Below are 26,139 nucleotides of genomic sequence, written 5' to 3' on the forward strand. Positions count from 1 at the left end.
TGTGTGTGTGTGTGTGTGTGTGTGTGTCTTGGTGTTTAGCACTGTGGTGAAGTTTCACGCAATCTCAAGCAATCATGCAGGGACCAGCGCTGATCCGAGGGGATAATGATCAAGAGACAACAGCGGAGACAAGCAATGCTTTAATAAGTAGCTGCATTTAATCCAATGGCGAGTACACACACACCGACAGATGCGTGGGTCTCTGTGTGTGTGTGACTCAGTGTCTGCATGTGAATGTCAGTGTGTGTGTGTGTGTGTCTTAGTGCCTGTGTGTCAATGTGTTTATACATATATATTGTGAAACAGGAAGTAGAGAAAGTGTAGTTCTGGGGAGCAAAGGACTACAGTTCCCAAAAGGCCACGGGGCCGACAAGCCTCCACTTGGAAAATTGTGTTCAAAGTGCGAGAAAACAAAAAACAAACAAAAAAAAAGGTAGTGTAAAAGCTTGTGTAGTGTTTTGTGTTAAACCTGTGTTTATTTTGTTTGTTTTGTGTGTTTTACAGTTTGGTTCCTGTGTTGTAAGGGCTCATTAGAGCTAGGTGTTTATTTTGTTTTTTTGTTATTAAAAAAAATAGCGCTGCCAGGCTTCTAAAAAATCTATTTCTGTGGGCTGGGTCATTTTTAAAAGGGGCAACGAATGACCATGAGTAGCAGCTGTGTTACAATCTATAAAGTCCCCAGTAGGCAGGAAAACAACCCACAAGCCATAACAACACATTGGAATGATCTTAAACAGTTTACACTTAGATCTATAAATCACATAAGCTTGCAGATCCCTTACCTGTGTGAGTCTAGCGCACTGCGAGTTCACCTCATACTCAATGTAAGCCTCCTCAACCCCGCCCTCACTCCGCCCCTCTGCCACGTAGCACCGCTCCTGCGCGTGCACGATCGCCCCGTCCAGCTCCGCCAGGGGGAACGCGCACAGAGCCGTGTCTCGCGTGGGGGCCGGTGTGGAGGCCTGGCCGGCCGCCATGACCACGTACAGCGTGGCCCCCTCCTCCGTGGACAAAAAAGTGGCCTGGGCCAAATTGTAGGCCTTGTCTCCTGCTGCGCAGCGGAGCGGCACTTCGATGTAGGAGTAGTAGCTGCGGTCGTCGACGCAAAGCCGGGATACGTAAGTGCGGTACTCTCGCTTCGCCCTGCGGTCACGGCGGAAGAAGACGAAGTAGACGTGGCTGCCGGCTTGGAACGCTGCCACGAAGTGGTTGTTGTACTCAGAGTAACTGCCCACCACCAGCTTGCCCAGATCCTCGTGGGTGAAGGCGTTGTGGCCCCCCAGGTGCCTTGTGGTGATCGGCGGCACCCCGCCTGGGCCCTTGCTGGTGTAGCCGCGGCCCACGAAGAGCAGCGGCTCCTCCAGCTCCTCCTGCTCCACCACCACGCCTACCGTGCTCACCCGCGGGTCATTGGCAGCCACATACTGGGTGTCAACAGGATTCTCGGTGCGGTACAGGACCACGGACACGTTGCCCAGGCTGCGCTTCTCACAGATGCCTTGGAAGACGGTCCCGCACACTATGAGGCTGCCCTCCTCCCTGGGAGCCCCCAGCAGGAGCAGCTTGTTGTGGCTGCTGGTGTCCGTGGCTTGCTGGCACTCCTGGTTGATGGGGGGCAGGCAGTCCGGGCTGTCCATCCGTGGTCCCGTCTCGCCCCTCGAGAGCAGCTCCAGGGCCCCAGAGAGGTGGAAGAGGTGGTCCACGGCGCCCACGTATAGGTGCCCCGTGGAGGGGTCAAGCAGGAGGTGGTTCAGGGCACTCTCCGACTGGAAGGACGACGAAGCAGGGTGGCTCGAGGGCAGGGCGGGCAGCCAAGGGAGCCACCACGAGGCCAGCAGTACAGCCACGGCTGTTGCTCGCATCGCTGCTGCCTGGAGAGAGAGGGAGAGGCAGAGGGAGAAAGAGGGAGATGGAAAGAGGGAGAGGGAACAGAGAGGATGTTAAGCGTTTGAGCAGGGTTAGAAACAAACTACTCCTGCAGCAGCCACCCTTGCAATAGGAGCCTGTGTGGTTCAGTAGTTAAAGAAACGGGTTTGTAACCAGGAGGTTCAAATCCCAGCTCAGCCCGACTCGCTGTGTGTGACCCTGAGCGAGTCACTGAACCTCCTTGTGCTGCGTCTTTGGGGTGAGGCGTTGTTGTAGGAGGCGTTGTTGGGGGTGAACGGACTGAGTGATTGTACCAGATCAGCTCACACACCCTAGTCTTGTATCTTGTAAAGCGCTTTGTGATGGTGATCCACTATGAAAGGCGCTATATAAAGATTACTATTATTATTATTATTATAAAAGTGCCCCCCACAGTAAAAGCAAAGCCAAGTGTAATGAAGCATGGTAAAGCTTAAATAAGCATAGTTAAGAATATCAAAGCATGGTTCTGCATATTAAAAAAAAAATATATATATATATACAGTATAACCATGGAAAGAAACTCTTCTTCAGGGACGGGAATGAGACTCCTGTTGCACAGCAGTGTCCCTCTATTCCAGGTTTTACCACCGGCTCGTTCAGCCCCAGCGTGCACGACAGCTTGAAACTAGAAACTGACTTGGTAACCGGGAAAAGGTTTAACAGCTTCCTCTGATCAAACCCAGATTTACAGCCTTAGTATCATCAAAGCACTATATATGAGCCAATAAAAAACGCTATAAAAATCCCAGAATGTTTTCGAAGGCTGGGGAAGCTATGGGTACCAGCTCTGTGTTGCTGAACACCTTTCAACAGAGTTTGGGCAGCAGTCACCCCTACATCTGAGCTTACACCCTCTATACTACTCTACCCTTTATACAAGCCCCCCTCCTACCACCCAACCCAAACCTACCCCCTTTACCCTACCCTCCAGTACCCCCTCCACCGAACTGGACTAATGTACTGAACTGTGACGAAACAGCTGCTTAGTTTGTGCGGATCGCTGTTCTCCACCGGTGACCCACACAGACCTGAGCAGCTGCTTCTCCCCCGGTTTCACTGGGACTGGTGAATCAGCCGATGGATCTCAAACCACTGTCGTCCGCATTATTTGCTCTAGTATTTGAAACCGAAGTTTAACAAAGGTTTGGAACGAAGTGTTGGGACTGTAAAAGTAAAAAGGTTCTTTTTTTTTTTTTTTTTTTTTTGGTGACACCTCCTGAGGACAAACTCCTCCCTTCAACCAACCACTAGTTTACACGGGTTTTTTTTTTGGTTTCTTTTATTTTTTTTTTTTTTTTTTGTGGTGCCAAGGCTATTTTACCATCTCTCTGTGCTTTACAATGCTTCCCTATGCTTTACCAGACCTCTCTGTGCTTTACAATGCTTCCCTATGCTTCACCAGTCCTCTCTGTGCTTTACAATGCTTCCCTATGCTTTACCAGACCTCTCTGTGCTTTACAATGCTTCCCTATGCTTTACCAGACCTATCTGTTCTTTATAATGCTTCCCTATGCTTTACCATCCCTCTCTGTACTTTACACAGTGGTGTACACAGAAAGGGGTGAAGGGAATGGAAGGGGCTGTCTGGTCATGTTGCTGAAGGAGACTCTTCTTCACACAGAGAGGGGTGAAGGGGATGGAAGGGGCTGTCTGGTCATGTTGCTGGAGGAGACTCTTCTTCACACAGAGAGGGGTGAAGGGGATGGAAGGGGCTGTCTGGTCATGTTGCTAAAGGAGACTCTTCTCACACAGAGAGGGGTGAAGGGGATGGAAGGGGCTGTCTGGTCATGTTGCTGAGGCAGAATCACTGAAATCCTTTAAGACCCGACTTGACAAAGTTCTGAGATCAGTTCAGCTACTCGTAACCGGGACAGCGCCGATGGGATGAACTTTGATGGGATCAAATTCTTATGCTCTGATGTACAGCACTGGTGCCCTTGCTTCAGTGATAATGTAGCTAACAGTATGTAGCTCATAACTGAGTATATCTTTCACAAGGTTTTGTGTAAAAGTGCGATGATTTCAAAGGTCATTTAGCTGAGCAATGATATTTAGCTACAAATTATATTTACTTAATTTTTTTTGTCTGTTTGCTAATCGTTTTTTTGTTATATTTGCCATCAATGCAATTGGTGGTTCTTGCACGAGAATAATAATAATAATAATAATAATAATAATAATAATAATAATAATATAATAATAATTGGAACTGCCAGGCAGTTTTACGGCTCCCAAGCCCCAGTATCAGTACCCGTCTAAGCGTGTTTAGTTCTCAATGTGCCAAGTTTAAAATCAGCAACTTCAACTGTTCCACAGAAGAACATTTTGAAAGTTTTTTTTTCAAAAATGCATCAGGCAGCCATCTTGTTTAACGCGAGTTTCTTAAGTCAGTTGTATTGCTACAGTGTCAAGGATGATGCTTGTGAAGTTTTGAGTTAGTCAAGTAAACCTTTTGTCAACGGAGGCAGTTTCAAATTTCAGACATAAACATACACCTGGTGGCCATCTTGTTATATAAAACATAACCATTTTAACATATTTGTATCCCATGGTTACTGGGACAATAACTACCATGTTTGGAGTTTGTTGGTCAAACAGTGTTCAATAGCAGCAGTTTGCTGTTAAGGGCGCGTTTCGATAAGATGTGGCAGCCATTTTGACATTAAAATTTATTGCAGAAACTTCTGCTTCGCAATCTTGATGCTGGTTTGGATGCTGATGATATTATGCCGATTCAGATCAGTCGCTTCACCAGTTCCCAAGAAGAAGATTTCGAAAGGTTTTATCGAAAAACACGTCACGGCGCCAATTGCAAGGATGCAGCAGCAAAAATGTAAGCATCTGACAGCCAGTGTAAGCAGCTTGATAGCTGCCCAGTCAGAACCTGATCAGCCACACAGCTTCAAAGCAGCAGCAGTTTAAAGTCCTGGGGAAAAAAAAAAAGCCTTTGGCTGGGAAGCCTAATAATAATAATCTATTTTTATATAGCGCCTTTCTTATTGGACCACCATCACAAAGCGCTTTACAAGATACGAGACTAGGGTGTGTGAGCTATGCATCAGCTGCAGAGTCACTTACAACAACGCCTCACCCCAAAGACGCAGCACAAGGAGGTTCAGTGACTCGCTCAGGGTCCCACACAGCAAGTCAGGGGCTGAGCTGGGATTTGAACCTCCTGGTTACAAGCCTGTTTCTTTAACCACTGGACCACACAGCCTCCTACAATGGGAATCAGACTCCTACTGCACAGTAGTGCAATCCAGCCACAGTGTGTCTAGGTAACAAGCTCAGGTGTGTCTTATTATTAAACTCCCAGTGAAACCAGGACTGGATCACACTGCTGTGCAGCGGGAGTCTTATTACCCGCCCTGCTGCAGTTAATCAAACCAGTCTGTGTGAAAAAGAATAGAAAAAAATAATTAATTAAAATTAAATCAAGCTGCTACTTTGGGCCGTATTTCAAAGCGTTTTAACTACCGCCTTTAAATGAACTGCTATTTTTAATCTTACCCTTGTTTTACAGTAAGCATGTCCGTTGATAAAGCAGCAATTACATTTTGACGTCACGAGTCTACACCATACTAGAATGGTGTGACAGCGGTAAATAAACACAGAAATGCATTAATGCATGCTACTTCTATTAAAAACATTTTATATAATATATAATATAATATATAATTGCATTGCGTTTTACCGTCACTAAACGTACAGAACATGTTTAGAAATACGGCACATTACTTTATAATTGAACTCGACCGACATTATATACCGATTTCAGTTCTAATAATAACAGAGGCGTCAAAATACATTCAATTTTGATAAAACTATCGACAGCTTTTTAATTATATACCGGGGAAAAACTGTGCCAAATAAATCGTAGTTTTTCAACCAAAAATGTAATTGCTGCTTTATCAACTTTATCAACAGACATAATATTCATATATATATATATATATATATTTATATATATATATAGTAATATATATATATATATATATATATTATATGTATAAAACATATACTATATATATGATATTAAAACTTGAATGACCATTCAATTGCTTCAAATAACCTACCTGATGGCTATGTACAGCCCGGAGTTAAAGAAAAAAAAAAAAAAAAACTAACACATAGTCTCTTTATAATTAAAAATAAAAATGTCTTATTTCGCTTGCATGCAATGTTTGTTGTCAAAAATTAATAGAGAAAAAAGGGCGTATTTTTCACTTACTTAAAAAGTTGTCAGTGCATATCGCCCTTGAAATATCAGCGAAAAAAACTCCACTGAACAAAAAGCGTACTTTTTGGCTCTCCTTAAAATATAAATATCTATCTATCTATCTACAGCCCAAAGAGCGATGCTACTCTGTCTCAATTCTCCGCACATTGTTTGGAACCACGAATTGATTCATGGCTGCCCAAACCACGCCCTGCTCCTGAGACGATGGGCGGATCACCTGTATCACAACCGCGCCTTCCACCTGCTCTATCTCCGCCCCTTTCCATTGTTCAACACCCACGGGTGTTCTGAAAACCCGTTCCACTTTGAGTGGTGTCGGGCATGGGGCGTGGTTTTACGAATGCTTAATAATTAATTAGGTGGTCCCTCCCACCCCGCCACAGAATTTACAGCTGTAATTGAATAGAAGGGGTGGGTGTGATAACTCGGGACGTGGAATAGAATGAACTCCCAGAATAGGGTTAACTGTTCATGTGAGGGTCGCGGGACTGCAAAGCACACACACACGAGAAGGGGCCGACAGAAACAATAAAAATAGAGAGAGAGGGAGAGAAGTGGGAGGGAGAGAGGATAATTATTGTCTCAGCTGTTGTGAATCCAGAGATCAGATTCCCCCTGAATACAATGGCTGTCAGTGCCACAGGGCTTAATTAATTATTAAACCAGTCCTGCACAGGGAGGGACGGAGGGGGAGACCAGGAAAGGGAGAGAGAGAGGGGGAGGGAGGGAGAAAAGAGAGAGAGAGAGAGAGAGGAGGGATAGAGAGCTTTCTGGTTTGTGGCTAGAGTTACTAGATCGGTTAGATGTAGTGCCTCCCTCCCTGCCAGACGCCCCTCATGTGGGTTCCTTAACCACTCCTGTTTTTTATCTCTGGAGGGAGGGAGAGAGAGAGAGAGAGAGAAAGAGAGATACAGAGAGAAAGAGACATTTATTTTTGTCATGCCAACAAAGCATATTGAATCGAGTTTAATTGAACTCAATTGAACTGAGTTGAATTGAACTGAGCTGAATGCACACACAGTTTTTACTGTCAATTGTCAGGAACAGCCAACACAGTGAGTCACCTTTCAGGGCAGAGATAATAAAGTGGAGCAGCAAACACAGAAACTCCCAAAAGAGGCTGAAAGGTGCAACCAGCAAGGAGATACAGAAACACCAGTGAGACATGAATCGAATAGCGAGAGAACAGGCCGGTCCTTTACAAAGATCTCTAGCTTTCCGACGGTGAAGGTAAAGGAGGCGATGGTAATGTTTTGCGGTGGAGAAGAGTGCCACCTCCCAGCTGCTGAATATATCAGACAGAGTCCCGAGCCCAGACAGGACCAGTAAAACCACAGCGTTTAACAGACTCCCAGTACAATTACATCACACATGTGTAAAAACAGATATCTCTATCTGTGGTCAATTTTATTATTATTATTTTGTATCTCTTTATAGAGATTTATTTTCTGTAATAAGTTGTTATGTTATGCTTTTATTAATTATTATTATTATTATTATGTATTATTATCATCTCTGTATCTTGAATTAACTTGAGTAACTTGACTCATTAACTTACTCGCGATGAAGAGCTCTCAAAAAATGACCGGGAGAGGGTCCTGTCGGTTGACTCATATCAGTGGAAGAGTAGAGCTCTCTTCTTTCACATCCCGTGGTCACTGAGGAAGGTGGTCGTACTCTATGTCTTCTGGGGGGTTTGGGTCATGTCTGAGCTAGCTTGTCGCTACTAGTGTGGACACAGACGGGAGAGAGGATGTAATAGAGAGGGGAGATCTACTCGGGTCACCTTAATAATATAGAGAGAGAGAGAGAGAGGGGGGGGGGGGGAAGGGAAGAGAGAGGAGAGAGGGAGACAGAGGGAAGGAGAGGAAGGGAGAGAGAGAGGGAGAGACACAGAGGGGGAGAGAGAGAGAGAAAGAATAAAGAAAGACTTCCTGGTGGAAAACAGGCTGGCTTTCTGATATGCAAATAAGGTTCCTAAATCTACCACAGTGAGACACAAAACATGGCCGTTGGGATCCCCAGCTGGTGTCCCTGTGTTTCTAAACTGATACCCTTATTAGACAAGGGTTTGTGTCTGAGGTTACTGGTGTGCTTTCTTCTAAAGCAGTAGGTTGTGTTGTGTTGTATTGTATGGTGTTGCAGTATGATGCAATACCTCGAACACCAGACTGTGTTTGCACTGGCCTGCGTGATGATGACAGATGATTAAGCCAACACAGAGGAGGCAGGGGTCGTTGGGGGGGTGGGGGGGGGGGAGCAGCTGGAAGACAAACACTATTACTGCCCCCTACTTCTCATGATGATTCGTAGTATGGGATTAACTGTGACTTACACAGACTCGCTCTCCCCACGACCTCTCTTCGGGGGGAATAGCACCAACACTCAAACACCCCAGCTGCCCTCTCATCTTCTCTCTCTCCGACAAACACACACACACCACACACACACACACACAGACAGCAAAAGCACAAACACAACAAACCCGTTTCCCACTGTCCTGCCCCACACAAATGATAACTGACCCCACCTATCGGAGACACAGAATAAAGCACACACCTGGTGGAAACACACACACACAAATACACACTACACACAGACAAACACACAAACAGACACACACACACACAACACCACACACACACACACACACACACACCTCAACACACTGTACACACACACTGCACACGCCATACACTGTCTACAATGACAAACAGACACACACGATGAACACACACCACACACACACACCAATACACAAACATGCACATAGGTGTGTGTGATCGTGTTTGGGTGTGTCATTTGTCGGTACACGGGCACACACACACTCACCCAATTTTTTTATGACATCAAGATTCTTTTCTTTTTGTATTTTTTATTACAATCACAAAAGCACAAAGCCAGTTTCTCCCACAGCAGTCTTCAATACCGATCTGCAGTGTGGAACGCAGGGCCAGAAATAATACTCCCGCTGCACAGCACTGTGATCCATTCCTGGTTTTACATGAGTTTAAAAAAGAATTTTGTTGCCCGTGTGTATTTTCTGCACAATCAAAAAAGAAAAAACATCAAAAATATGAGTGTTTTCGTTTTCGGTCAAGAGAGTGAAAAGCAAGAGGGTGCTGATTATTGGCTATTCACAGCCTTGGCCACTACCACTAGGTCAGGACCAGAAGGACTGGTTATTAGATCCAATAATAAGACGCACATGAGCTTGTTGCCTAGACACACTGGGGGCTGATCAAGCTGGTACTAAAACCTGGACTGGATCACACTGCTGTGCAACGGGAGTCTGATTCCTATTGCTGGCTTGTTATGGGGATGCTTTTCAACTGAAGGGGAAACAGGTGGGGAAAAAAAGCATTGCTGGAGCCGGCTGTGGGATTTATCACAGCGTTCATCTGGTAAACAAATGAAGGAGGCCCTGCAAAGAGGGTATCAGGTGACATGCAGGTACGAGAGCCTGTCCTATTGTGTGCCGTGTTTGTCACTGACAGCTGGTCAGAGCTTTGGCCTCACAGTGCTGTACCTGCCGTGTGATCACTTTTATCAGCTATGAAACTTTTATAGACTTTACCAGACCTCTCTGTGCTTTACAATGCTTCCCTATGCTTTACCAGACCTCTCTGTGCTTTACAATGCTTCCCTATGCTTTACCAGACCTCCCTGTGCTTTAAAATGCTTCCCTGTGCTTTATCAGACCGCTCTGTGGTTTGTAATAATTGCATGTGCTTCACACTGGGCTGTGTGTCATTTTGCTCCCAGCTATTAGTAACACGCAGTGGCACAATGCATCACCTCTGTGTGCTTCAGTCACATAGCGTAAAGCTAAATCCTCTCTAGTAATCTCTGCTGGATTTGCGAGAACTTCAGACAGCTGGATTTCTATCCCCCCCTCTCTCTCCCTCCCTCTCTCACTCCTGCTCTCTCCCTCTCTCGTGCCTTGTTTGTGCAGTGCTGCCAAGTCCAGTGAATGAGTCTCTTTGTCCCTGGAGGACTGTAGCCTCTCTCTCTCTCTCTCTCTCTCTCTCTCTCTCTAAGCTTGTCGCCTGCACACACTGTGGCTAATCAAGCTGGTAGTAAAACCTGGAATGGATCACACTGCTGTGCAACAGGAGTCTCACTGCAATGGCTGTAGCAGGACAGGTCCTGTCTGCCTGCTGTCAGCACAGTCAATGTCTCTACATCCCCGTGCCAACGCTGTTAGATTAAGTGCTTAATTTATTCTGATCGTTCCACCGCAATTATCCAGTTGGTTTGCGTTATCGGGAATTCTAAAGAAAAAAAAAACAACTGTTGACCTCCGTGGGGTGGGGTGGGGTGGGGGGGGGTCGCTGGATCAGATTAACTCTTTCGTGTATGAAGTGTTTTTTTAAAAAGCAGTCGTTTTGGACACATGCTGTAATCCATGTGTTTTTCATTGAATAGGTTTCTAACGTTTGTGTTTTTTTTCTCACATTGCTTAACATGGCTTGCCAGGGTTAAACCAACATACTGGAGATCCATTCATTACAGCGTTGATTTTTTCCAAACTGGAAAAGCCGTCCTTCCCTCACCTTTACAGCCGAGTAGCGATCACTTCCGCGCCCCGAGGGATTTTTAAAAATCCGATCACAAGTCAATTTTCCTCTCATCCAGGGGCACTGACAAGCTGTGCAATAAAAATATAAAAACAGCTTGCACAGCGATCATGATAATAACAATTGTGCTAATGGAGACAGAGGAATAATAATAATATATCTCAATATTTCAATCTCCTTCGGGGTGAAAAGCACGTTTGAGAACTGTACCCCACCCTCTCTCTAGGAACGTGCTTTTCACCCCGAAGGAGATTATAGGATATCTAATAATGGGCTTTCCAGACAAGTGTGCGTCATGCCCTGATAATTATTGCCTTGAAACAGCTGCGTGTGCTGCTCGATCGACTGGAAGTCTTTCTCGGCATCTTCAACAGAAACACTAAAACAAACTTTATAAATTCAATGGCAAGTGTTTCCACTAGAAGTCTCTCTCAGCGTCTTCAGTAGAAAAACTAAAAGAAACTTAATAACCCTTAATTCAGTGCTGTACGTTTCTGTTCAGTGAACCATTCTGAATCACTGTTTTGGACTTGATGCAAGCAGGATGGGCATATCTTTATATCTCAATGGATGCTAGGGCTGAGTCCAATTGTTGTGTGGTCGTGGAAACTGCATCAGGGAGGGGGGGGGGGGGGGGGGGGGGGGGGGGGGAATCGCATGAAGGCTTTTTTCCGATCAGTCGAATACAGTTTTGAGATAGGAGATAATTATCCCTGTCACAGGCCTGGCTCTCAACACTGCTAACAGCCGCTCACTGTACTGTGGTACAGAAAGGTTGGAGGTCAGCTGGGGCTGCAGAGGGACGCTCTGAATCTCGAGTGACTCTTGGAACAGTGGAGCAGGAGAGGACAGGCTGCCTTTATAGCAGCGGCTTTGATATGCAAATCGAGTTCCGAGGCGCGCTTGTCAGAGTCGCTGAGGCCGTTTCAAATTCTCGGAAAGTCACGGCAATGTTTCAATGGAACAGCTGGAAAATAATGTGTCTTTCCCTGCTTTACCATCCCTCTCTGTGCTTTACAATGCTTCCCTATGCTTTACCAGACCTGTCTGTGCTAAACAATGCTTTCCTATGCTTTACCATCCCTCTCTGTGCGTTACAATGCTTCCCTAGGGTTTACCATCCCTCTCTGTGCTTTACAATGCTTCCTTATGCTTTACCAGAACTCCCTGTGCTTTACAATGCTTCACCAGACCTATCTGTGCATTACAATGCTTCCCTATCCCTCTCTGTGCTTTACAATGCTTCCCTATGCTTTACCAGACCTCTCTGTGCTTTATCATACTTTGCTACTGTATGCTTGTACTATGGGAGACTTTTATAAAACTTGTTTCTGTAGTGAAAGCACAGCAAAGTGTATTAAAGCACAGTGAAACACAGAGAGGTCTGATGAAGCATATTAAAAACCAGGGTAAACTAACCCTTATAAAAAGTGTCCTTTAGTAAAAGCACAGAACAGCGAACGCACGGTAAAACGTGTTCTATCCTGGTTAAATAACCACATCTGAAATGTGAAATCTGAACCCCAGTCCACATGTTTGCAGTACACTGTGATCAGAGGGCTTTGGCTCCAGCACTTGAAAGGTGGAACTGCATGTGAAATAATAATACAAAAAAAATTTGATCTCCTGCAGGTGTGCAGCGAACACTAACAAACCCGTGGAATGTGAGCGCTTTGAGGAACTGCTCAAAACAACAAAGACAGCGCCGTTGATCTATGACACAGCTCACAGAGAGAGTTACTGAGGAGCTGAACGATAACTTCGACGTCCCCCCATGCTACATTACTAGGCATTTACTACAGTTGTTTTTTTTTTTAAATATGCCAGACCTTTACCAGACCTCTCTGTGCTTTACAATGCTTCCCTATGCTTTACCACACCTCTCTGTGCTTTACAATGCTTCCCTATGCTTTAACAGACCTCTCTGTGCTTTACAGTGCTTTCCTATGCTTTACCAGATCTCTCTGTGCTTTACAATGCTTCCCTATGTTTTACCAGACCTCTCTGTGCTTTACAATGTTTCCCTATGCTTTACCAGACCTCTGTGCTTTACAGTGCTTTCCTATGCTTTACCAGATCTCTCTGTGCTTTACAATGCTTCCTATGCTTTACCAGACCCCTCTGTGCTTTACAATGCTTTCCTATGATTTACCAGACCACTTTGTGCTTTACAATGCTTTCCTATGCTTTACCATATCTCTCTGTGCTTTACCATGCTTCTCTGTGCTTTACCATGCTTTACCAGACCTATCTGTGCTTCCTAATAACTGAACTGGTAACGTTATAGGGAACTAAAAATGTTGTTTTCGTGTTAAAAAGAAAAAAGCAGAATAGTGGTTGCTTCTGTTTTTTAGAGGGTGGGGCGACACAAAAGAAAAGAAACACAAAAACAATTAAACAAATAAATAAAATATATCTTTCCTGGTAAGTTCTATTTCTGTATGGCACGCATTAACTGTATGGATGTTTGAATCAGACGGCAGTACTGTAAGGGGTTTATTACATCTTACACAAAACAGTCCAGAGGTTAAACACAAACTGACACACACACAAACTGACACACACACACATAAGAGCATAAGAAAGTTTACAAACGAGAGGAGGCCATTCGGCCCATCTTGCTTGTTTGGTTGTTAGTAGCTTATTGATCCCAGAATCTCATCAAGCAGCTTCTTGAAGGATCTCAGGGTGTAACGGCTTCAACAACATTACAGGGGAGTTGATTCCAGACCAACAAAACACACAAACTGAGACACTGAGACACACACACCCACACACACATGCACACACACACACACACACAATTATTTCGTAACTAGCTGACAAATCTGTCAAGCATATTATTTGTTACGCAAGTATGAAATATAATATTAAACTGCTGCTCTAATAATAATAATAATAATAATAATAATAATAATAATAATAACACAGCAAAACTGCTAATATTTGCGTATAAGGTTCAGTGACAACTAAAGGGTTAATATAACCTGCTGTAAAAACGCTTATTTGCTGAATCCCCGACGCAGCAGAGAGAACATTCAAGAAAAAACACTGAAATCTCGTAAAGTAAAAATAATAATAATAACAACAACTTGCCTACCTTACCCTCGCTCTCGTCCTATAATCCGTGCGTTACCTGGATTTACATCAACGAAAGAAACGCTGTCTAATATACTGAAGACAAGAGTTGAAAGTTTTGTTATCTCGGATAACTGCGAGTGCTTAGCGCGCAGTCTCAGCGAGGTTTACTTTTTGCCAGCACCTGCCTATAGCGCTGGAGGATCAAGCTTCTGCGCAAAACGCTCACTGCAACCGGTCTGGTCCTGCTGTGGCTACGTTTTAACCAAGCCCTGTTATGCACACAACATGCAAAAAAACGCCAGACTGACAGACAATGGAAGATAACAGCTTAGTAAAATAAATGCCGGTTCTCGCAGGATTAGGAAACAGCGATGCCTGTTGGACATACCTTGTAAACGCTCTTCCAAAAAAAGAAAAAAAGCAACAAGCAAAAAAATCAACAATGTTCTATCATATTTTTTTAATTGTCTTTTTGTAACACAATACGGCTGATGGACGTTTATGTCCAAAACGTCCTGAATATATGTACTCCTCGACTTTGTGCAGTCATGTGCAATGCGTTTTTTGTACAGTACAGGGTTAGTGAGACTCTATAGGGTTAGCCAAGGGGTTTGGGGACGTGGGGTTCAAGGGCGAAGCCCCTTGGCTTGTTTTTTTGTTTCCTTTACATTCACAGCGGTGCCAAGGCAGTCGATTTTACACCTAGAAAGATGAAGAAATTGATCTGTAGAGATTATTTGGGGGAGGCTGTGTCCATAAAAAATAATAATAATAAAAAAAATCATACAGTCAGTTGAATGGTAAAATAGTTATTTGCATCTAATCTTACTTTCTTTGACAAAGGAATTCAAGTATGTCATTTTCTACAGTGAAATTGCATTGCAGCTTTGCAGGACGGAATGTATTTGAAGCACGTCCATTGTGAATAAATAAATAAATAAATAAATACATACATATTTTGGTTTTTTGCTATTATTAAAAAGCACTCAGCTGTCTGGGAGCGGGGAGTAATTCCTGCGAGGATCTTTTCCATCAGTCAGACCTCTGCAGCTCGCTGATTGGCTGTGTTTGTCTGACTGGGGAGGGACTGTGCGTTGTTTTGTTACATATTGTTCACCGAATAACATTTCAAGCAATATGATTTTAACACGTGTTATGACGCTCTCCAGATAGATTGAACGCGTTTACTGAAGCTGCTCCAGCAATTTATACCCATTTGTTGATTTTAAATTAATTCATTTGTGGTTTAGTAGCGAGTTAAAAAAAAACAAACTTATTATTATTATTATTATTATTATTATTATTATTATTATTATTATTATTATTATTATTATTATTATTATTATTATCTCTGGAAATGGAAATGGCACCTGTGTCTGGAGATATTTATAAACAAAAAACAAACAAACAATATATATCTACAGGGCAGAGCCTAGTCTTCTCTGTCAGTATTGCAACAGCGTCTCACTGGTAAAGACACTCCAAAATGAGGAGCTCCCAGGCTGGCAGTCAGAGAAGTTTTATCACAGCTCCTGGACTAAAAGAGCAGAAAAGGGCAAAACCCTTGCAAATAAAAACATTTAATCAATTAAAGGCTGTTTTAAATTAGTTTGAAATTGTATCGGGTCAATATGACCCCAAACATAACAGCTGTACCTAAACGCTGAACATAATAGTATATATATATATATATATATATATATATATATATATATATATATATATATATATATATATATATATATATATATATATCGAGGGCAGTGATATAGAGAGAGACCCATAGGAAAACAAACAGGCTAGCCAATACTGTACAACCACTCCCTGGTTTAATCGCGGGCGTCAGGGTCCAGTATAAATCCTCTACGCAACCCGCTTTCTCTCATTTTTTGGTATAAAAAGGCAGTTTGAATTCGTGCAGCGGAGGGTATTGGCTTCTCGGCAGCGCCAGCCTCTGATTCATTTCACGAGTCTTCCTCAAATTCACAAACGCGCTGCACTGAAAGAATCCATTCCCAGCAACAACGCTGGAGACAGCGCATTGCTGCCGTGCGTAAACACCTCGCTGGCGAAAATAAAAACCGTTTCCGCCAGCAGATACTTCACTGTGTTATCATGCCATGCGTGTGTATAGGATATAACAGCACGATATTAACGCTTTGTTTTAAATGGTTTTGTATATGTGTTGTTTGTGATGTGCAGTACGAAATAAAAGGAACAGTCATTCTTAATGCCTGTGGATATCGCTGCCTACTACAGAAATGTACTGTGATATATTGGTAGAGGGCTTCAAGGTGTCTTGCTCTGACATAGTTTACAGTGACACGCCAGTATGAAGGTGCTTTAACTGCGAGTTTAGGAGCTGCTCCTTGGTTCAGTTTGCCTGGAGTAGCCATGTGTGAAGTACAGCCACATCAGCCAAGCTGTTCGCGCAGAAGTATGCGATCCTGTGGCGCCGTCAACAGCTGTCGTTGATTCTGGCAAAAACATAGCCTAGGAAGGAACTGGAGCCCTCTAGTGATCTTTTCATTGTGGAGCAATTTAATTTCTGTGCACAGCGCGGGTTCTCTTTCCTATAGACCTCTATACAGCTCTGCAGTGTTGAAAGTGGAGTTCCCCTCCCCACTCTCCTCTCCTCTCCCCTCCTCCCCTCTCCCCTCCCCCAGTCCTGCCAGCTCTCAGTACAGTCCTGCCAGTCTAGTGCAGTCCTGCCAGTCTAGTGCAGTTCTGCCAGCTCTCAGTGCAGTCCTGCCAGCTCTCAGTGCAGTCCTGCCAGCTCTCAGTACAGTCCTGCCAGTCTAGTGCAGTCCTGCCAGCTCTAGTCTAGTGCTGCCAGCTCTCAGTGCAGTCCTGCCAGCTCTCAGTACAGTCCTGCCAGCTCTCAGTGCAGTCCTGCCAGCTCTCAGTACAGTCCTGCCAGTCTAGTGCAGTCCTGCCAGCTCTCAGTACAGTCCTGCTAGTCTAGTGCAGTCCTGCCAGCTCTCAGTACAGTCCTGCCAGTCTAGTGCAGTCCTGCCAGCTCTCAGTACAGTCCTGCCAGTCTAGTGCAGTCCTGCCAGCTCTCAGTGCAGTCCTGCCAGCTCTCAGTGCAGTCCTGCCAGCTCTCAGTGCAGACCTGCCAGTGCAAGCCTCCCTCATGACTGTTGTTTGTTCTGGACTGTGGGAACCAGGAAAGGATTTTTGTATGTGTGATGTCACATGACAGCTCAGGCATGGCGGTGCACAGGCACTGGGGCATCAGAGCACAGAGGCATCAGAGCAGAGCATCAGAGCACAGAGACAAAGTATACCAAAAAGTAATTCAAGCAGACAAATGTTTGCTGTGTAATGTCCTCCCTATACTTTACCAGACCTCTCTGTGCTTTACAATGCTTCTCAATGCTTTACAAGACCTATCTGTGCTTTACAATGCTTCCCTATGTTTCACCAGAACTCTCTGTGCTTTACAACGCATATACGATATCTATGGTTGCGCTTGAAATTTGAAAACAGTCTAATCTAGTTATTACAAGTTTATTTATTTTACCATTGTGAACGGCAGTTCTTGAAAATGTCCACAAGATGGGGACCAAGCACCACGGCTGTATTCCCTGAGTCTTAAAAAAAAAAAAAAAAAAAAAAAATCTGCAAAGTCATTGATAAACTGGGAACGCGTTTATTTTCATGACTGGATTAAGTCTCCTTTATGAACTATTTTATGTACGGGTGGGGGCTATCGGAGCGGTTCATGATTAGGTTTACATTAGCCCCGCCACGGAAATATGAAAAACGAAGATCTCATTTTTTTTGTAATATTCTTTTTAGATTCTGAAGCTGCAGGCTGATAAGCAGGATCGTTCATTCAAATTTGACCGTTTTGTATTCTATGCAGCGCTCCTAAATACCCGGAGGTGTTGTCAGCCGACGCGCCGCAGTCCTGTTGAATTTAGGAACCAGCTGGATCAATTTGCCCCAAGAACAAACAATGAAATCAACAAAACAAACAAACAAAAAGACAACGGCCATTGTTAAAAATAGGCTTTATTTACAACACGATTAATCTCGTCCTTTTTAGAATGTTCTATGTTTTGTTTTTTTCTTTAAAAAGATTAGAATAACATTCAAACTTTTGACTGTACGTTTTCTTTCGTATTTACATCTTGAAAAAGCACACGAAGTAAAAAAAAAAGTAATATAATATATATATATATATATATATATATATATATATATATATATATATATATATATATATATATATATTAAACCGTGTACGATAACGCACTTTCTTGCGGACAAAAAAACGATGTGTAATTGCTTGAGTAGGACTTGTAATGAATATATATATATATATGATCATAGCTGACAATCATTCTAGAATCTTGATAGATCTTCTGCCCATATCTAGGTGTAGCTGAAAGTTGGTCGAGACCGAATCATTAGAAAGACCTATCCCAACAGACTCACAGCTGTAATTGCTGCCAAAGGTGCTTTTACCAAGTATTAACTCAGGGGGGGTGGAGACTTATCCAATTACGATCTTTCAGTTTTGTATTTTTAATTATATATGCGTGTGTGTGTGTGTGTGTGTGTGTGTGTGTGTGTGTGTGTGTGTGTGTGTGGTGTGTGTGTGTGTGTGTGTGAGCAAAGCCAGTTCACTGGTCCCTGTCATTTTGTCCTGTTAAAAAAACAAAACATGAAAAAAAACTTTATCAGCAGTTTATTAGATTCTAATCAAATCAATCCGGTTTTTAGAGCACAGCCTGTTTTTGTGTTCACTGTATTTTTTTCAGGGATGGGAATCAGACTCCTACTGCACAGCAGTGTCATCCAGTCCGGGTTTTACTACCAGCTTGATCAGCCCCAGAGTGTCTAGGTAACAATCTCAGGTGTGTCTGATTATTAAACTCCCAGTGAAACCAGGACTGGATCAAAGTGGTAGGCTTTGTCAAACTTTCATAGCATGATCCTGTAAACCCCCCCCCCCCCACTACTACCACCACACACACACACACACACACTGCTGATAACACAGGTATAAAATCCTTTTGACATGCAATTAAAACCAAGTTTTTTTTTTTTTTTTTTGCAAACAGGTGCACAAAGTATATGGGAGAAATAACAGAAACGTTTTGCTTTTTATTCCCCCCCCCCCCCCCCCCCCCCCCCCCCCAAAATCCCAAAAAGTGAAAAAAAGGGGGGGGGAGGAAGGGAAAGGGGGGGGAGGGTGGAGCCCTTTTCGATATTTTAGCTGCTGTCAATTGAAAAGCCGGAATTCCGCCCCAATCCTGACCGTAATAAAATATCCACACAACGTCCAAACCACATGCATCTATACCAAAGGATTCCTTGGAAAAGGAGCCCCACGTTTCTGTTTTGTGCAAGCAAGAAACCAGAGAGGTGCATTTGAAGATGGTCCTTCAACTGGAGCCGTTTCCCAGCTCCAGTTGGTCGACAATGGATTTCATAAGCTGCAGGACATTTGTTTTATTTTTTCAGTTTTTCCATGAAGCACTTTCCCCTCTTAAAATCTTTAATCTTTTTTTTTTTTTTTAAATGTCATTATTATTTTTTTTTATTTTTTAAGGGAAGCTTAAAAAAAGTTGTAGCTAATTATATGAAAACAGAGTTAACCTTATTTATATAAATGTTCTATGATATAGCTTGCACTGTCTGTACCTCACCGCTTGTTCTGCCTCCCTCCCTCCGTCTCTGCCTGTCTGCCCATCTGTCTGTGCCTGCCTCCCTCCCTCCTGCCTCTCTATCTCTCTGCATGTTTCCCTGCTTGCCTCCGACTATCTGTCTCCCTCCCTGCCTGCCTGTCTGTCTCTCTGCCTGCCACCCCCTCTCTCTCTACCTGCCTCTCTCTCTCTCTCTGCCTGTCTCCCTCCCTGCCTGTCTCTTTGCCAGTCTCTCTCTCCCTCTCTCTCTCTGTCTGTCTGCCTCCCTGCCTCTCCCTGTGTCTCAGACAAGTGTCCCTGGTGAAGGCATATCAATGGCAGGGTCTGCCAGGCTCATGTCCTGCAGCTGACTCTGGAAGTTATCCCGATAAAGAGAGAGCTCCAAGTGCCTGCAGGAAGAGAGAGAGAAATAAATATATATATTTTTTTGTTCAGCTGTTTTTCCCACTAGGTCGCACATGAAAGGGTTCATTCCGAGAAGGAGTTTCACTCTCAGTGCACGCACCTGCCGTGGAGCGGGCTCCCATGAAAGCTGATGGACTGGGAGAGATGCTGGAGCGGACCAGGGCAGCACTGGTTGGACTGGGAGAACTGCCTGGGGTGCTGCTGACACAGCCTCCTCCTCCTCCCGAAATCCTGCCCCCTGCCCTGTGGAGGCTGACCTGCCCCTCTGTGGGCCAGTGCATTTCTGATATACCAGTCCCGGAGCCCCTCCAGAGCCAGCGCCTTGTGCAGGACGTGGCTGGACTCCTCCCCTCTGCCACGGGACCGCGGCAGCTCACCCCGGCTGTCTTTCGGAAGCGCCACACCTTCCTGGCGGTGGTGGGGCGGATGTCGGAGCTGCTGGTTTTGCAACGGGATAAAAGGTCCGCAAGATTTAGTCCGGGTCACTTTGACCCGACGCACCTCTCCCCGGCCCCTCGGTAAAGGGCTGCTGTTGCCGGCGCCAAGGTGGGTTGGCGAGGGAGCAAGATCCTGCGGCGACGGCAGGGAGGGGCAGCCGTTGGCAGGCTGGAGAGTTGCGGGCGAACCCTCTTCCTTGCAAGTCCTTCCCGCTTCAATCTGTTGCTGCTGCTGCTTTTCCCACATGTAGTCCAGCAGTATGTCATTGTAGGAAGTCCCGCCCCTGCTGCCCACAGACTCCTGCGGCCTGCTCTCGTAACGCTCCGGGCTTCGGCACGGCTGCTTCCCGTCGCTCAGCGTTTCTGAGCTCTTGAAGGGCCCTCGAACCGCCAGCGGCCCCCCTCCCCCTCTCCCTCTCCCTCTCCCCCCAGGCTCCTGGCACGCAGGGCGGTCGAGAAGGGCCTCGGAGCTGTTGCTGCGGCGAGTTCGGGTGGCATTCGGGCAGCCCCCTCGCTCGAAGAACACCACCGGCGCAGCCGTCATCTCCTCCTGCAGCAGCAAGGCGAGGGGTCCTTCGGGGGTGTCCGACCACTGCCTGAGACAAAGGCCGCTGGGAATGTCATTTCTGAGAGAGAGAGAGAAAATTGATTGTTCTAGACTCTGAAAGACAAGGGAACATGGAGACACTTTCTCAGGAACAGCGGTGGGTTGAAAGCTGGTTCCAGGAGATCTAGTCTGAGGTTTGCTGTATCAAACCCCAAGTCTCCCTGCCTGAAACCACGTTACAAGCTGCAAAGTGACTCCGTATTCCCTCTGCTTTGGATCGTAAGAGACATGGGCAGCCTGTTAACTGGGAGCAGACATGAGTTCCCCCACCTAAGATGGCCGCTGCTGTGGGTGGTCCTGGGCAGGAGGGGCGTGGCCGGGACGCTCCTCCCCTCTACGTTCGAGATGCTCCGTGGTAGAATATGACTGGGGCTGCAGAGAGAGCGAGAGAGTTAGCATAAAAAATATACATATGTCGTCTTTGGGCCTCAGATGAAAAGGAAAATTCGCTTCAAAGTCGGCTTTTTAAAAAACAATCCATCCTTCCCTCACCTTTACAGCTGAATTCACTCCAGAACGCAGCGTTTTTAAAAAAACGATCGGAAGTGAATTCTCTCATCCGGGCCACTGACACACTTTTTTTCTGACAGACAGACAGCTGCGGCCAAAAGTTTAGCATCCTGTAGAATTTTAGGATATGGGACAGTATTAAAAAAATAATCATAAATATGATTAACTTTTTCATTTAACATCATGTAATCAAAAGATTCCGAAGTGTCACAAAATGTCATTTTTTTAGGAAGCGTATGGGAAAACTACACAGCGGTGTGTAACTCAATATGTTAACAAGGGAACATTATTCAGCTGCTTTCATTGGACTCTATGAAGCTGAGTGAGTTCATTCTATATAGAGGGGGTGTGATTCAATATGTTAACAAGGGAACATTATTCAGCAGCTTTCATTGGACTCTATGAAGCTGAGTGAGTTCATTCTATATAGAGGGGGTGTGATTCAATATGTTAACAAGGGAACATTATTCAGCAGCTTTCATTGGACTCTATGAAGCTGAGTGAGTTCATTCTATATAGAGGGGGTGTGATTCAATATGTTAACAAGGGAACATTATTCAGCAGCTTTCATTGGACTCTATGAAGCTGAGTGAGTTCTTTCTAAAGGGGGACGATGCAAAACCTTTGGCCCCGGCTGTACATCTCAGATATTTCTGTACGTTTGCTGCATAAACATTCTAAAACTTGTTTGATGGAGGGGTTGCTTTTTAAAAGCATCTCTGTTCGGTTGCGAGATGCAGCGGTACTGACCTCGCTGTGCTGGCCACAGAGCTGTGACGATTCCTCATCTCGTGGTGCAGTTCCATGGGGGGCAGTTGCTGGTTCGCCTTGCAATCGGGGCTCCCCCGGCCCAGCCAAGACTTGGGGGACGAGGCGCGGCCCGGCAGGATGCTGGGGGGAGACGGGCGGTCGTCTGAACAGAGCAGAACAGAACCGTTTAATACGAGGAGGGGGAAAAAAATTATTCAACACCATTACAGACACATGGCAAATTACATTTAATAGAGAAAGTGTAAGGTACTGCACACAGGCAATACAAATGTGCATTATAAATATCATATGGGAGATTCTGAAATTGAAGAAGGAATCTATGAAAAAGACCCAGGAGTTTATGTTGACTCTGAAATGTCTTCATCTAGACAATGTGGGGAAGCTATAAAAAAGGCCAACAAGATGCTCTGATATACTGTGAAAAGCGCTGAATTTAAATCAAGGGAAGTAATCTTAAAACCGTACAATGCACTAGTAAGACCTCATCTAGAGTATTGTGTTCAGTTCTGGTCACCTCACTACAAAAAGGATATTGCTGCTCTAGAAAGAGTGCAAAGAAGAGCGACCAGAATTATTCCGGGTTTAAAAGGCATGTCATATGCAGACAGGCTTAAAGAATTGAATCTATTCAGTCTTGAACAAGAAGACGATGCGGCGACCTGATTCAAGCATTCAAAATTCTAAAAGGTATTGACAGTGTCGACCCAGGGGAATTTTTCAACTTGAAAAAAGAAACAAGGACCAGGGGTCACAAATGGAGATTAGACAAAGGGGCATTCAGAACTGAAAATAGGAGGCACTTTTTTACACAGAGAATTGTGAGGGTCTGGAACCAACTCCCCAGTAATGTTGTTGAAGCCGATACACCCTGAGATCCTTCAAGAAGCTGCTTGATGAGATTCTGGGATCAATAAGCTACTAACAACCAAATGAGCAAGATGGGCCGAATGGCTTCCTCTCATTTGTAAACTTTCTTATGTTCTTATTCCCTAGTGCTCTGGTGGTAAACAGGGTTAGCGTTGGCTAGAGATAGAATTTGATCCTCTCTCCTCTTTTCTCTATAAAAAAAAAAAAGAGAGAGATCGGATTTGGGAGAATTGCTCAGAACCTCCCGTCAACGCGTCTCCACCTTCAAACAGATTATTGATCCCGTCCTCTGATCTCTGACTCTGTTTCAAGCCCACATGTTTTTATTGATTAATTATTTATAAATATATACATTGCATCTACAGTTCGAGAATGCATGTGATCTGGGGTGCTGGACACAGCGATCCGGGGTGCGGGACGAGGCGGCCCGGGGGGAGGGACGCGGCGGCCCGGGGTGCGGGACGCGGCGGCCCGGGGTGCGGGACGCGGCGGCACGGGGTGCGGGAACCACAGCTGGGTTTTTTTGTTTTTTTTTCATAGGTATGCAATATTAACCCCCCCCCCCCCACACACATACACACACACAAACACACAGTGTTACACACACATACACACAGTGTCACATACACAGTGTCTCACATACACACAAGCACAAACACTCACAGTGTCACACACACAGGGTCTCACACACCCACAAGCCCTCACAGTGTCTCACACACACACAGTTTTCACACACACACACTCACTGTTTACGAGCATTCTGTCCACTGTACAATAATGACTGGAAAAGGCCTCTGTGGAAAGGCTTCCTGTTAGCCTCTTTCAGAACTTCCTGTCTCCAAACACACCATGAATTTACAAGTTACAGGACAGGAAAGTACAATACAGTACAATACCGTACAATACAATACAATGCAATATAGGACAATACAGTACAGGTCACCTTTGAAAAGATTGTCATATCACACAATGTGTGTGTAATTATATATTACATATGTATATATAACAGAGCCTGGTAGAAACAGCCGGCAGACTGATGCTGTTGTTTAAGTTTTAAAGTTTTATCCATCTTTGTTTAAGACCCCTTTAAGAGCAGCGCCAGCCCTTTAAGAGCCTTGCTCACCTTGAAGCAGATGGTCTGCTCTCTGTGTGTGTTTCCAGCCCAGCTTGTCTCTCTGCTCATTGATCAGCTCCTCCAGCTCTTGCAGCCTGCGGATGGCACTAGAGAGCACCTGCCTCCTCCTGCGCTGCTCCGCCCCCGGCTCCAACCCCCCAGCCAGCCGCCGGGCCGCCTCCACGATCTGCTGCTGCAGAGAGAACTGGCGCTCCATGTCCTCGAGCCAGGACTCCTGAGACACGAGAGACAGAAAACACGCAAAGCGTTTCAAACCACAATGGAGACATGATTCATAATGAATATCTACAATCTTTAGGGTTGAAATTTATGAAATTATAGTAATATTATCAATCTTAGGACGCATGCCTGTCTAATCTGCAGTCTACAATCCACCCCCCCCCCCCCCGTGTTAAATAACAGAACATTCCACCCACCTCTACCTTTGCATTCGAGGTGCTGGGGACCCGACTGGACCCTCCCACTCTGCGTCTGACATGGGGGGGTCTCTCTCCAGATTCCAGAGGGTACTCATTTGGAAGCTCGCCAGTAAATTCCTAAAAAAAATAATTAAAACTGTTATATATAAATGTGCAAAAAGACATTGAAATAATACTAGACTTCACTGAGGGGAGCTCTGAACCCCAGGACTGGGTGCAGCAGCAGCAGCAGGGCTAGTGTGAGTTTCTAACCCTGCTCAAACTCCTGGCTCCTGATCATTTCAATAATAATAATAATAATAATAATAATAATAATATTAATAATAGACTTCATTGAGGGGAACTCTGAACCCCAGGACTGGGTGCAGCAGCAGCAGCAGGGCTAGTGTGAGTTTCTAACCCTGCTCAAACTCCTGGCTCCTGATCATTTCAATAAAAATTAAAATAATAATAATATTACTAATAGACTTCATTAATAATAATAATAATAATAATAATAAACTAATAATAATAATAATAATAATAATGATAATAATAATCTGAACCCCAGGACTGGGTGCAGCAGCAGCAGCAGCAGGGCTAGTGTGAGTTTCTCACCGCTTCTTGCAGACAGAGTTTCTTCAGATCCACAAGACGGGAGCTCAGAGTGCTATGTAGCGCCCTCTTCCTGTCGAGTAGCTCAGCGACCCGGTCCGAGCGCAGTTTCGAATCCAGGTCTGAAGACTGAGGGTCTAGGAAAAAAAAAAAAATCTCTAGAACAAAAAAGAGGTTTGACCAAAAACAGCAAACATTTTAATAGGATCCCTGAATCAGATCGGACATGAAAAACGTTTGCGTAAAAATCAGACAGAGATAACAGTATTTCAAATGCTTTATACAACCAACCTGTGGGGCCGAGCCCTGGCGATGTGATCAGGTGACCTTTGACCTCCATGTCATGCGACTCCTGCGAGGTTCTGCCCCCGACTCCTCCTGCTAATCCAACTTTTACCTGGGAGGGGGGGAAACTGCTTTAACTGCCACTCGGGGGGGGGGCCCCCCATAAATAACATATTTAATAAAATGAACATGAGCTCTCATACACAACATAACGTCTGTGCAATCTATTCATTTAATACAGGGATGGTAATCAGACTCCTGTTGCACAGTGGTGTAATCCATTCCAGGTTTTCCCACCAGCTTGATCAGCCCCCAGTGTCTAGGCAACAAGCTCAGGTGTGTCTGATTATTAAACTAGGGTAATCTATTGTTTAAATTGATCAAAACACAATGAGAAAAAAAAAAAAATTGTTCTCATTATTGCTGTTGTATAGCCTGCAATAATCCTATATTATCATTTATTATAATGTTTATTTTTATATAGGTCCTTTCATAGTGGACCACCATCACAAAGCGCTTGGGATTTGAACCTCCTGGTTACAAGCCTGTTTCTTTAACCACTGGACCACACAGCCTCCTGAAAACTGAAACCAGGGTCGGGGGTCAGGTCCTGTCTTTCGAAAGAATTCGAAATTGATAT

General features: G+C 44.7%; 2 protein-coding genes across 10 annotated transcripts in view; both read right to left on the reverse strand.

The window, feature by feature from the left end:
• Positions 1-14,034, reverse strand: part of plxnb3 (plexin B3) — a 38,766-nt gene extending 24,732 nt beyond the window's left edge. For 3 of the 7 annotated variants that reach the window (XM_041273094.1, XM_041273093.1, XM_041273088.1), the window contains exons 1-2: positions 10,705-10,797; positions 783-1,871 (exon numbers count right to left, since the gene is read on the reverse strand). In XM_041273094.1, coding sequence (XP_041129028.1) covers positions 783-1,871; positions 10,705-10,782 — 1,167 coding nt within the window. In that variant the 5' untranslated portion in view covers positions 10,783-10,797. Of the gene's footprint in view, positions 1-782; positions 1,872-6,139; positions 6,334-10,704; positions 10,798-13,828 lie in introns of those variants that run through there. The other 4 variants (XM_041273090.1, XM_041273091.1, XM_041273089.1 and 1 more) reach the window with 4 other exon arrangements.
• A 5,642-nt stretch (positions 14,035-19,676) lies between these two features.
• Positions 19,677-26,139, reverse strand: part of LOC121329291 (coiled-coil domain-containing protein 120-like) — an 18,665-nt gene continuing 12,202 nt past the window's right edge. For 2 of the 3 annotated variants that reach the window (XM_041274830.1, XM_041274828.1), the window contains 8 exons: positions 25,506-25,611; positions 25,218-25,351; positions 24,618-24,737; positions 24,190-24,415; positions 22,179-22,341; positions 21,189-21,290; positions 19,975-20,937; positions 19,677-19,858 (listed from right to left, as the gene is read on the reverse strand). In XM_041274830.1, coding sequence (XP_041130764.1) covers positions 19,753-19,858; positions 19,975-20,937; positions 21,189-21,290; positions 22,179-22,341; positions 24,190-24,415; positions 24,618-24,737; positions 25,218-25,351; positions 25,506-25,554 — 1,863 coding nt within the window. In that variant the 5' untranslated portion in view covers positions 25,555-25,611 and the 3' untranslated portion in view covers positions 19,677-19,752. The remainder of the gene's footprint in view (positions 19,859-19,974; positions 20,938-21,188; positions 21,291-22,178; positions 22,342-24,189; positions 24,416-24,617; positions 24,738-25,217; positions 25,352-25,505; positions 25,612-26,139) is intronic. The other variant, XM_041274829.1, reaches the window with a different exon arrangement.

Source organism: Polyodon spathula, chromosome 16, assembly GCF_017654505.1.
Source record: "Polyodon spathula isolate WHYD16114869_AA chromosome 16, ASM1765450v1, whole genome shotgun sequence".
NCBI lineage: Eukaryota > Metazoa > Chordata > Actinopteri > Acipenseriformes > Polyodontidae > Polyodon > Polyodon spathula.